Source organism: Eretmochelys imbricata, chromosome 4 (genome assembly GCF_965152235.1).
Source record: "Eretmochelys imbricata isolate rEreImb1 chromosome 4, rEreImb1.hap1, whole genome shotgun sequence".
In the NCBI taxonomy this organism is placed as follows: domain Eukaryota; kingdom Metazoa; phylum Chordata; order Testudines; family Cheloniidae; genus Eretmochelys; species Eretmochelys imbricata.
Window position 1 is genome coordinate 143,600,433 of NC_135575.1, and position 12,251 is coordinate 143,612,683.

General features: G+C 52.6%; 1 protein-coding gene across 5 annotated transcripts in view; it reads right to left on the reverse strand.

Moving 5' to 3' along the window:
- ADISSP (adipose secreted signaling protein) overlaps positions 1-12,251 on the reverse strand; it is a 142,545-nt gene that overhangs the window by 85,554 nt on the left and 44,740 nt on the right. For all 5 annotated transcript variants that reach the window (XM_077816076.1, XM_077816073.1, XM_077816077.1 and 2 more), the window contains one exon: positions 492-634. In XM_077816076.1, the coding sequence (XP_077672202.1) occupies positions 492-634 (143 nt within the window). The remainder of the gene's footprint in view (positions 1-491; positions 635-12,251) is intronic.

Consider the following 12,251-nt stretch of genomic DNA (forward strand, 5'->3'; position numbering starts at 1 on the left):
CTGCTGTGGCTAAGTGTTGACTCAGCCATGGCTTTAACTCACCCTTACGATGTAGCACAAACCTGGATGGGTTCCTTATTTGGATGCTTTCCAAGAGTCAAGGACAGAGGGAACCAAACCAGTAATTCTCTGAGCTATAAACAGGAGCTGCTAGTTTCACTGCTTTGTCTTCAAGGCCATCCCAACGCTGGTTTTAGATAGTGTGAGTTATGTCAACTTGCAACACGGTCAGCTGTTTTCTACGTGCCACTGGAAGGTGAACCAGGCAGGGAGCTCATTCTCCAGAGATGAATCAAAAGTAGAGCCCCAAACACTAGCCACAGCAAAGCCTTTGGAACTGAATGTTTACAGCAATTGGCACACGGGGCATAGCCTGACATCAGTTCCAGTTTCCAGAGGAGACAAAGCTATTCCACTCCCCCTTACCCCACCAAACATCATCCTCCTCCTCCTCATCTTCCTCCACCTCCTTTGATCTCTACAGCTCTTACCTTAACCAAGAAGTTGCCATCCTTCTCCTGGGTGACCATGACCACGGAGTCATGGAGCTTCTCGTCAAAGTGCACGTGGGAGTGTGCTCCTTCCTCGGGTTGGCTGGCGGCAAAGCGGACACCACCCGCTTTAGGCTTTGTGCCTGCAAGGGGAGAAGACCCAAGCATGATTTAGCTCCCCTCCGGGCTTCCACAATCCCCAGCCAGTGAAGCAGAGGAAACACTGAGGCACATTTCAAGGCAGTGGCCTGGCCCAAGTGCTCATTCAACATTTGGCTGCCTTACCGCAAGTCTCAGATGGGGATCGTAATGGGGTCTTGCAGCAGGATGTAGGGACTCAATGTAGCAGTAGGATTTTATGTTAGTATTTTGTATGACTCAGAATGAAGGATAAAGGATAACAATGTAGTATGTATTAAATGTATTGATGTATGATATGAGTTGATTGTATTCTGACAGCCACCCTGACTGGATAGCAGGAAGGAACAACCCTGGGTCACTGGAAAAAACGCATCGGACAGGCTGCCTGTGTCTGAACTGACGTTAAGGCAGGAACAGACCAGAACAGTCCTCACGGCTGATTATGGTTACCTTTTGTTTTAGGATAAGTTTTCATTACAGTATTTGCTATAAGGTCTTGTTTCTTATCTGCTTTGCAAACAAAGTTGTGTATGGTTCTTTTGTAATCCCTTTAGAATCATAGAATATCAGGATTGGAAGGGACCCCTGAAGGTCATCTAGTCCAACCCCCTGCTCGAAGCAGGACCAATTCCCAGTTAAATCATCCCAGCCAGGGCTTTGTCAAGCCTGACCTTAAAAACTTCTAAGGAAGGAGATTCTACCACCTCCCTAGGTAACGCATTCCAGTGTTTCACCACCCTCTTAGTGAAAAAGTTTTTCCTAATATCCAATCTAAACCTCCCCCACTGCAACTTGCGACCATTACTCCTCGTTCTGTCATCTGCTACCATTGAGAACAGTCTAGAGCCATCCTCTTTGGAACCCCCTTTCAGGTAGTTGAAAGCAGCTATCAAATCCCCCCTCATTCTTCTCTTCTGCAGGCTAAACAATCCCAGCTCCCTCAGCCTCTCCTCATAAGTCATGTGTTCTAGACCCCTAATCATTTTTGTTGCCCTTCGCTGGACTCTCTCCAATTTATCCACATCCTTCTTGTAGTGTGGGGCCCCAAACTGGACACAGTACTCCAGATGAGTCCTCACCAATTTAGTAACCATATGTAATGATGCTGCCTCTGGCAGGACAAAACTGAGAGTACCAATTCAGGACAAATTGCTTAGAGCAGGGCAGTTACAGCCCAAGGCTTGCGGTTCTCCACCTCTAAGGCAAACCAAAGCAGACAGACAGAGAGGACTTCGGTCTCTCCCCACTGGCTAACCATAAGTCATACAAGCAATTCCCTTAGACGCTCCAGTTTCCCAGTATCACCACTAGTGCCACTAGTTAAGGGGATGAGTGGTTATGAAAACCAATACCCCAGTAAAAGAAAAAAGGTTCTCCTGATCCCAAAGGACCAAGCCCCAGACCCAGGTCAATATACAAGTTAGATCTTACCCACAAATCATGCTGTTGCCAATCCTTTAGAATCTAAAATCTAAAGGTTTATTCATAAAAAGAAATATAGATGAGAGTTAGAATGGGTTAAATGGAATCAATGACATACAGTAATGGCAAAGTTCTTGGTGCAGGCTTGCAGCAATAATGGAATAAACTGCAGGCTCAAACCAAGTCTCTGGGGTACATCCATAGCTGGGAGGGGTCATTCAGTCTTTTGTTAAGAGCTTCAGTTTGTAGCAAGGTTCCTTCAGAGGTAAGAAGCAGGACTGAAGACAAGATGGAGGAGCTGCAGCAGCCTTTTATAGTGTCTTGCCATGTGCCTTCTGCTTTCTTTGTTCCAAAGACAAGCTATCCAGCACATGGCATGGAAAAACCTTAGAGTTCTGTCCATAGGCATGTCCCTGCATGCCTTACTGAGTCACAAGGCGTATCTGCCTTCTCTCAATAGGTCAGTTGTATAGCTGATGGTCCTCAATGGGCCACCCAGCAGGCTAGGCAGTGCTGACGCCAAATTGTCTGGGGTGTCACCCGGAAGCATAGCACAAGTTTGAAGTTCAGACATTATAGAGCCAATACTTATAACTCTAAACACGAAAATGATACATGCATACGAACAGCACAATCACAACCAGAAAATCAAAACCTCCTCATAGACACCTCCCACGACAACCTTTGTACAATATTTGCTGCAAATATAGAACAGTAGTTTCAGTTTATGTCAGTAACGTCTAACCATATCACCCTTTCTGAAATGTAATCCTGTCTGAAATTCTCTGTATAATTGTTTGGTGTGGGTAAAGGATGTGTGCATGTTTAAGGATGAGTGTGAAAGCCATCACAAATGTCCAGATGGTCAAGAAGAAGTGAGAAACTTGGAGAGACAGCAGGAAACAAGCAGAAAACAGCCAATGTATCTGATGCTAAACGAGTTTGCCTCACCTCTGAGGTTGTCAGTGCTGCTAACACCCCAGAAGGGGAGACAACAAATAAGAAACAACAGCAGAAAACCCCAAGTTTAACACCACTTAAGGACTAACTATTACAGAATGACACTGCAAAATCCGTAGACTAAAGTGGGAATTTACAAGTATAAAGCTGGAGTGTTTTGCCATAGAACTCTGGATTCAGTCCTGCAAAGCTTCGGAGCATCACATTGCGACCAACAGAGCCCAGCTCCTCACTCGTGCTCAATCTAACTGGCCATTAAATTGACTTGAGCTACAACAGACTGGTAAGTATAAGATCATCTGCAGGACCGGGGGGGGGGGCGGGGCGGGGGCAGTGACTGAATGCATATGCTAACTGCTGTATTTTCAGTAACGTGGTGTATTGCCTTTTCCCCTGAAAAAGATCCCGTGTGCTTCTTATAAGCATAACATCAGCATTGACTTACTTGGAGAATTACACTGTGACCCCGCAAGTCCCAGCAGAATCGATGCATAGTGCAAGTCCTAGTGAAGCACTAGGGCCAAGCTGGATCCCTGAAATTAGACATTTAAAAAGAAAAGGACCCATTTTTCTTCCTGGTGCTCAGCGCCTGCAACTCCCCTCAGCAGGAATTGGGGGTGCTCGGCATCTCTGAATCACCATAAATTGGTGCCAAGATTTAGATACCACGGACTGCCCCTAACAGAAATAGATTCTTGATATGCAAGCCAGGTTTTCCATTGCTCCCATCACTCCTAATTAGAACCCCAGCCCCTGAGACCATTCTAAGCAATCTCTCTCCTTCCCGGGTACATGAGCTAGGCACTACGCTACGTCCCACTCTCTCAATCACTGCTTAACTGAGCTGTGCAGACTTAGCTCTTAATCCTTCCTTGCGAGTCCCACCAGCATCCGGATCATTTTTTCTTCTTCTCTGAACTTCCTCCACTTTGCCCAGAGCTTCCTGCATCTACCTCCTCCTGGAGGTGCCCAGCAGCTGGGGGCAGGGGGCATGTCTCACCACAGGCCTAGAAAGAGGGACTCTCCCCAGCCACCAATTCCTTCCAGGCTCCTCGGCATGCAGCCTCTGCAGATACAGCCCAGCAGAACAGCAGTGGTTTGGCTATGGGCAGAGACAGTCACTGGTTTGTCTGAGACTCATCTCCTCAGTTCCGGGCGCTTTGCACCCAGCTCAGAGGAGATTGTCCTGTATCAACAAATTGCCAGCAGTACAAGACTGCATCCAGACCAGCGTGAGCAGGGCAGTAGTATAATACCACTGCATTGCTCCCACCCCACAGATCAGATCCAGAGAACACAGTGGTCAAAGTGCTGATGCTCTGTTTTCTACCAGCACTGCTAGTACGTGGGGAGCTGTGCCGGGCTGCTTCATGCAACATTGGAAGTTGTAAGTATAGACAAAGCCAAGTCATCAACTGGCCAGAAGTTTACAACGGAGCTATCCCAGGATGTGATGTGAAGGAAACAGATAAGTAATAGCAAAGAATAGTTCCCTCCACTGCCCCAATCCGTGGGGGAGGTTCTCTGGCCTGAGCCATGCAGGTTAGACAAGATGATCAGAACGGTCCCTTCTAACATTAAAATCCGTGAGTCTTCATCACTCTCGCTCAAAAACGAAAACAGGCAGGAAGGCTCAAGTCTGACCATCATAAAAGGAAATTGTGAAACTTGCAAAAGAGCCTCTTAAATCACAACCCTTTTCCCTGGAAACCTGCGTTCCTCAAAGGACATTGGCCGTTATTGTTCTCCTGCTACAAAGAGAGTAACAAAGCCTTTGAAACGCAGAGAACCCACACAGCTCTGTCAATGTTATTAGTGCTAATCCATCAGCGCTTTGCTCTGCAGGCTGCTTTTGCCAAAGCCGGCTTTTGCCAAATGAAACAGTCTCCCCTCAAAGCCCACACTCGCAATTAAGCCCAGCTGTGTAATCGCCAGTTGTAAAAAAAAGCGTTTGTTTGGTTATTAAAACATCACGCCGAGCCATTTACTGCAAAAGGACACGGGGTCCTAAGACCGCATCTCCTGCTGGGGGCAGTCAGTGCTGGGATCAGTAGAGCTGCATGGATTTACACCGGCTGGGGATCCAGGCATGGCAGGACACCAGCGCCGATTCCGAATGACACAAAAAAAAGACTCAGGCCTCCGCTCCAGCAGGAAGAGACACAAAGAGGGAGCGCTCTGATGCACAGGAAGGAAGCCTCTTATGGGGAAGGAACCTGGATCCTCTGCCCTTCCCCACCCCGCAGCCTTCTCTGCCATCTTCTGGTCAGGATGGCTTTTCTTCTCCAGGGAGAGACTGCTCCAGTTCCGCCCATTCCCAGCGCCAACAGGGGCTAACACACCTGCCTTTCCCGTGGCATCTGGCAAACCAACCATTCCTCCGCTCACAGCATCCCCATGACACAAGCGGTTACTTCACCTATCACAGTCCAAATCAGACGGCACAGAACAGGCCGTACGCTACACAGGAGCGCCACACAGGCACGAACCTGAAGCGGGGAGCACATGGCAACCGGAACCAAGACTGATACTGACCAATGCAAGATCCACTGCCAATGAACAATACACGGCCTCATCAGTGACAAAGCCCACAACCTGCATCACCAAGCCCTGACAGCCAGCCGCCCTAGCCCTGCGCTTGCCCAGCTCGGCCCCCCAGAATGCTCAGTACATTGCAGCCCCAGGCAGGACAAGCAGCACTGCATTAATCTCCTCTGCAAACATCAATTCCAAAAAGAGGTGGCTGGGGTAAGACAGTCATCCAAATTCATTCCTCTGACAGCAGAAACCAGGGGCAAAGCTAACAGATTTTATGCTCATTTACACACCCAAAGCTAACGAGCTCACAAAGGAGCTTTCTCGGAGATGGCTAGGAAATACTCAGACCAGCCATCCTGGGAGATTTCAACATTCAGGTCAATGAGGCTGCAGATGCAAAAGCCCCAGATCTCCTCTCCTTACTCCCCTCCCTCAGACGCTCACAGGTTGCCCCTGATCCAGCCCACCCAGCTGGTCATGTCCAGGCCCTGCTCTTCAGTTCTGCTATCAATATCAAGGAGATTGCAATCCAGCCGCTGTCCTGAGCGGACCAGCCCCTTACTAAGGCTTGGTCTACACAACAAGGCAGCTTATGTCGACCTAATGCTGTCAGCGTCTGCACTACGATGGTACTCCCACTGATGTAAGGCGTAGTGCTTAGACCGACACAGTTAGGGTGACACAGTGTCCGTGTAGACAGACACCACATTACTTACATGGCCTGTTGTCTGTCAGCCCTGCACTGAGCTGACAGCTGGAGCCCCCTATCCCCTGTGCTGATGGCCCAAGCTGTGAGCCCAACATGGGGCTCAATTTCACAGCAGGGACATGAAATTGACATTCTTGTCAGTTTAATGGCTGCTATTATTTCACATTTCAGCCCTGGCTCTGGTGGTCATCCGAGGTGCGGGGGACTCCAGCTGTGACCCACGGGCGGCTGTCACTGCACCCACACTCCAGCTGGCAGTGCCCCACAATGCCCCACTTCCGTCAGTGCATGCACTCCTGGTGAGGACGTGAACCACTGGCAGAAGAAGGGCAGTGCGGACACCAACAGTCGATTTAATTGTCGTGGTGACTATAGGTTGACCTAACTTATGTCTACCTCATTTTGTAGTGTAGACAAGCCCTAAGGCAGTGAGCGGGAGCTCTCCCAGCTCCCAGGCAATGAGATCCCCGTGTCTCTGATTCAACCATGCTGACGCCCAGACCCCACCAAACCCCAAAGCCAGAGGAGAGCAGCGCTCCCCGCACAGGACGAGAAGTTGAAGACTTGGTGAATCACCATCACTGCACTCTAGCCTCCTCCATCGGCACACTGGCCCCAGCAGCCCCTCCTTCCCCATCGCCCGCATCTCCGCAGTTCCTGACTCCCGGTGCTGGATGGAGAAAGGGCCTGGAAACTCGAGTGCTGATGGCAGAAAACGAAGGCTGCTAAACACAGGATAAAACCTAATGGATCCCACCAAGCCTACGCTGAGGCTGGATTACAGGCCAAAAGAACCTGCCTAGCAGCCTCCACTGAAGCGGGCGTGTCCTGCTCCGAGGAGCTAGCCAGGGTGGTGAACCCTTCTTCAATCGTGTGTGTCTACAGCCTGCATCAGCACCGAGCACCAAGTGTTGTGCAGAGCGATCATCCAACCGCCCTGAAACAATCGCGCACATTTGGGAAGGCCTCTCCAACAGCCTGGATCCACCTACCAACAGCCCCTTGCAGTCCCAGAGCTCATCTCACTCACTCCTTTACAGTGTCCAAAATGTCCTGAGGACACTCGACCCAAGAGCTGTGAATCCAGCCCTGCCCCTCCCAGCTGGTGGGAGTCATGAGCCTCTGAGGCCACTCCTGGTGGGACCAGCCCACCCCTAGCTCAGGGCAGGAATCATCCCTTCCTCCTCCAAACACGCAATAACCCAACCAACCCCAAAGAAACCCACCCTAGGCACATCGCTTCTAGCCAACAGCCAGCTGCTGTTGAAGCTCCTGTTCCTGAGCAAGCTCACAGAGAAGCAGCCATAGACCGCCTACAAGCCCATCTAATTGACACCAATACCCTAGACCTGGCACAAACTGGATTCAGGCCAGGACATGGGACTGGAACCATGTTAGTGGTTCTGATGATCTGTCAGTGGACAGAGGGCCCATCCCCCTGGGCCCCTCTGCAGCATTCGACACCATCGCCCATGGGATACTGCTGTGATGGCAGGGCCCAGGGTAAGGCACTAGAATGGTCTGAGTCCTTCCTGAGGAGAGATGGGACCCTCATCTGAGGAGTGCCCCAGGGATCAATCCTCCATCGATAGGCCCCTCATCTGAGGAGTTCCACAGGGATCAATTCTCTCTCTGGTCCTATTCAAAATCTACATGCAGCCAGGAGGTGCACGGGTCAGACGACACAGAGTCCAGTGCCAGCAATATGCAGAGGAGACAGCTCCACCTCTCCTTCACCACACAGAGCCACAGCCTGGCCATCAGCCCGGCCCAGTGCTTGGAGGAGATCAGCTCATGGATGAAGAGCGGCGGGCTGAAGCGGAACCTGAGCAAGACAGAGGTGAAGCCGTGGGCAGAAGAAAGTACTTTGAGGAGTCTGCTGCCACAGTGCAGTCTCCTTTGGTGGAAGGTTCACATCCACAATTGGCAGAGGTAAAAGTGAGCCAGTCTGGTCTGGTCCAATGTACCAGGAAGAAACTGCTGACCATACTGGCAGGGCCACTGATGGGGGGGAGGCAAAAGGGGCAGCTGCCCCATGGCCCAGCGATTTAAAGGGCCCGCAGCTCCAGCTGCTGCCATAGGGATGGCGATTTAAAGGGCCTGGGGCTCCCGGCTGACGCTGCTGCTACCCCAGGGCTCTGGCGGAGATTTAAAGGGTCTGTGGCTCCCTGGTTGCTGCTGCCGCCACCGCGCCTGCGGTCAGAGCCCTGGGCCCTTTAAATGGCCACCGGAGCCCTCGGGTCGTGGTGGTGGTGGGGTCTGGGGGCTCCAGCTGCTGCCAGGAGCTCAGGGCCCTTTAAATCACTGCCAAAGCCCCAGGTGGCACAGGCCAGGCAGCACTGAAGGGCTGGCTGGGGGATTTTGGCCCTAGCTCCGCCCCTTCTGCCTAAGGCCCCACCCCTTCTGGGGGCCTAGGGGCACACCCCCCCACCTTGCCCAGGACCCCGGCCACCCTGCGTACCAGGAAGTCATCTAAGTTACTTTCACCCCTGACAGTTGGTCAATTCAGTCCATAGTCTAGGACAGGGGTTGGCAACCTATGGCACGCGTGCCAAAGACGGCACGGGAGTCGATTTTTAATGGCACGCTGCTGCCTGCCGGGTCCCAGCCACCAGCCCTGCTCCGCCCGCTGCCGAACCCAGGCCGGGACCCCGGCAGGCAGCTGCGAGCCATTAAAAATCCTGCCCGCCCCGGCCTGCTCTTCTCCACCCCCCACCTCCCGCCGGCTGCTGCTGCAGGGCAGGCAAGCTCCGCCCTCCCCCGCCTCTTCCCCCAAGTACTCTTCCTGCCCTTCCTCCTCTCCCTCCCGGCTGCGGATGGACTGATGGCCCTTGCGCAGGAGGGGGAAGAAGTGGAGCCGCAGGGTGCTCGCTGCTCTGGGAGGAGGCGGAGAAAAAGGGGGGACGGAGGGGGGATGGGGGGGTGGAATCAGGGCATATCCCCTCCAGCCCTCTGTCGTGAGCCACTCTGGGCAGGGGGCACCCACACACACACCCCAGCCTCCTGCCCTGACCCCTACACCACCCACACACACACCCCAGCCTCCTGCCCTGACCCCTACACACCCCAGCCTCCTGCCCTGACCCTTACACCGCCCCACACACACAACCGAGCCCTCTGCCCTGACCCCTGCACCCCCTCACACACACACAGCCCTCTGCCCTGACCCCAACACCCTCCTCACATGCCCCCAGCCCCCTCACACCCCATGTCCTGACTCTTGGACCCCCCCACATTCCCACCCCCACCCTGAGCACCAAACGGGAGCTCCTGCACCCCCCCACCCACCTTCCTACCTGCAGCCCTTGCACCAAATGGGAGCTGCCCAGGTAAGCACTCCAGACTCCACACCCAAACCCCAGCCCTGAACCCCCTCCCTCATTCTAGCTGCTGGCCAAACCCTACACCCCAACCCCCAGCCTTCTCCTTCACCCCCAGCCCTGTGGTCAGTGCACTCCCACCCTCATCTCAGTGCAGAGAGAGAGGAAGAAAATGGGCTAGAACAAGGGAGAAGGTAGGTACCCACTCTATGTGGGCAGGGCCGGGATCCCAGACTGGCAGTGGTCTGAGTGGGGCTGGCAACTGGGACCCTGGCTGGCAGGAGCCAGCGTATGGAACCCCAGACCGGCAGCGGAATGAGCGGCAGTGGGCTGAGCTGCTCAGCCCACTGCTGGTCTGGGATCCCGGCCGCTGGCCCTACCCAGCCCGCTGCTGGTCTGGGATTCTGGCTGCCAGTCCCTTGCCAGCCGGGGTCCCGGCCGCAGGCCCTGCTCAGCCCACTGCCGGTCTGGGGTTCTGGCTGCCGGCCCCTTGCCAGCCGAGGTCTCGGCCACAGGCCCCGCTCAGCTCACTGCCGGTCCGGGATTCTGGCTGCCAGTCCCTTGCCAGACGGGGTCCCGGCCGCTGGCCCCGCTCAGCCCACTGCCAGTCTGGGGTTCTGGCTGCCAGTTCCTTGCCAGCCAAGGTCCCGGCCGCAGGCCCTGCTCAGCCTGCTGCCGGCCTAGGTGAACGAAACCCCAGGCTGGCAGTGGGCTGCGCGGGCCGGCGGCGTACGATCAGCATTTTAATTTAATTTTAAATGAAGCGTGCTTGCCCCTCCTCCTAGTTTACTTTACATACGACAATAGTTTAGTTATGTAATATATAGACTTAGAGAGAGAGAGATCTTCTAAAAACGTTAAAATGTATCACTGGCACACGAAACCTTAAATTAAAGTGAATAAATGAGGACTCGGCACACCTCTTCTGAAAGGTTGCCGACCCCTGGACTAGGAGTACTCTTGGATTCCCTGCTGATGCTGAGCTCTCACATAAAAAACATGGATGCTGCTAACATCTCTGGTTGCTAGGAAACTCCATCCCATCGTGGAGGACAAAGACCTGGCCTCAGTCATTCATGCCTTTATCACCTCCCCGATGGACTCTCCAGCAATGCAATATTGTGACCCCAAGAGCCCCCTAATGCCCAACTGCAAAGGCTTCACTACCAAGTACAGCTACTCCCATCACCCCTGACAAACTCACGACACCCAACACGCTGCTGTCATGACACCTATCTATCAGGATGCCGCGTGAGATATCAGATGAAAGCTGGTGACACACTGGTGATTAATATCACTGTGAACTCTGTGTATTAACATTAGAAGGAATTATGGATACTTACTAATGCTTTAAAGTCTGTTAACCAAAGGGATGATCAGGTTTTCTTCCAGACAAGACAGAGGATCATTATCTCCCTGCACCTAATGTAAATTGAGCATGGTGATGTCAGAAACAATGGACAGGTCATTTGCATCTGAGGGAAACAGGAGAAGCAAACAACCTTGAGGATGCGAAATCAGCACGGGAGACACAGGATTCAGAACAAAGACAAAGACAATAAGAGGACTTGTTGGTTATCCAGCACTGAGGAAACAAAGGGATCAGCGCTCTGGACCTCTATGAATGGTGGCTCCTCGGCCATGTGTGATGGTGATGCTAAGAAGTGGCTGTCGGTGAGAAAACTGCCTTCGACTAGGATTGTAACCTGGTCAGTTTTAATCACTAGAAAGCGTATGATACTTTTGTTTCATTTGTAACCATTTTGTGTTTCTATTCTCTTTGCTTCGCATCATTCAGATCTCTCTGTACTTTATTAACAAACTCATTTTTGTTTTATTCTTACTTCATCTCCGTGCTGATCTAGTCGAGTGAGGTGGGCACCTCAGCTGAGCCGATGTGCTGGTGTGGAATCGGTCTCTGGAAACAGTGCACTTGATTTCCACAGGCAGCCAGGATCAGGGGCTGGCTGTTGCACGGCGACTTTTCTGGAGAATTTGGGCACTGACATACACCAAGGGTTAATCTGCAAGGCCAAGTCCGGACTGGCGGAGTCCTAAGGGTTTGTTTGGCTGGCTAACAGACTGGAGTGGCGGGCAGCTGTCACATAGTTTAGCACCAACAGATTCCTCTTTGGCTAAGGCAGAGGGGTAACAGGGGTGACTTACAGATTTCGCTGGATGTGAAACCTGCAGCACTTCGGAAAGTCCAGCTCATACAGAACAGCTCCTTGGGCACACCTGTCCTCCTCTCCCTACCCTGGCTGCCCACAGAATACCGAGTCGAGGCCAAGGTACTCCATGGCCTGGGTATCTAAAAGAGCCTAAAGCTCCGAGATGAAGATCACGGTCGATTTCACTCCTCTAGCCGCATGGAACTTTCCACAATGAGGGGAAAGCTCTCTGTGGAGGAGATGGAACTTTCTCAGGGGCTGGCCCGAGCCTATGAAATGAACGAAGGACCGTCACAAGCCCACCTCCTGCTCCACGTGCCAGGTGCTCTCTCCCACCCTGCCGTCTCTTCCACCCACACAGAGCAATGTGAACATTTAAACATCAAAACAAGACCCTAGCAAAACAAAACACTCCCTGGCACACACAATTCTCCCCCTGGGGGCCAGGATAAGAGCGAGAGAACGAGCCATGGGTAACTAACTTTAGTCTCTCGGCTTA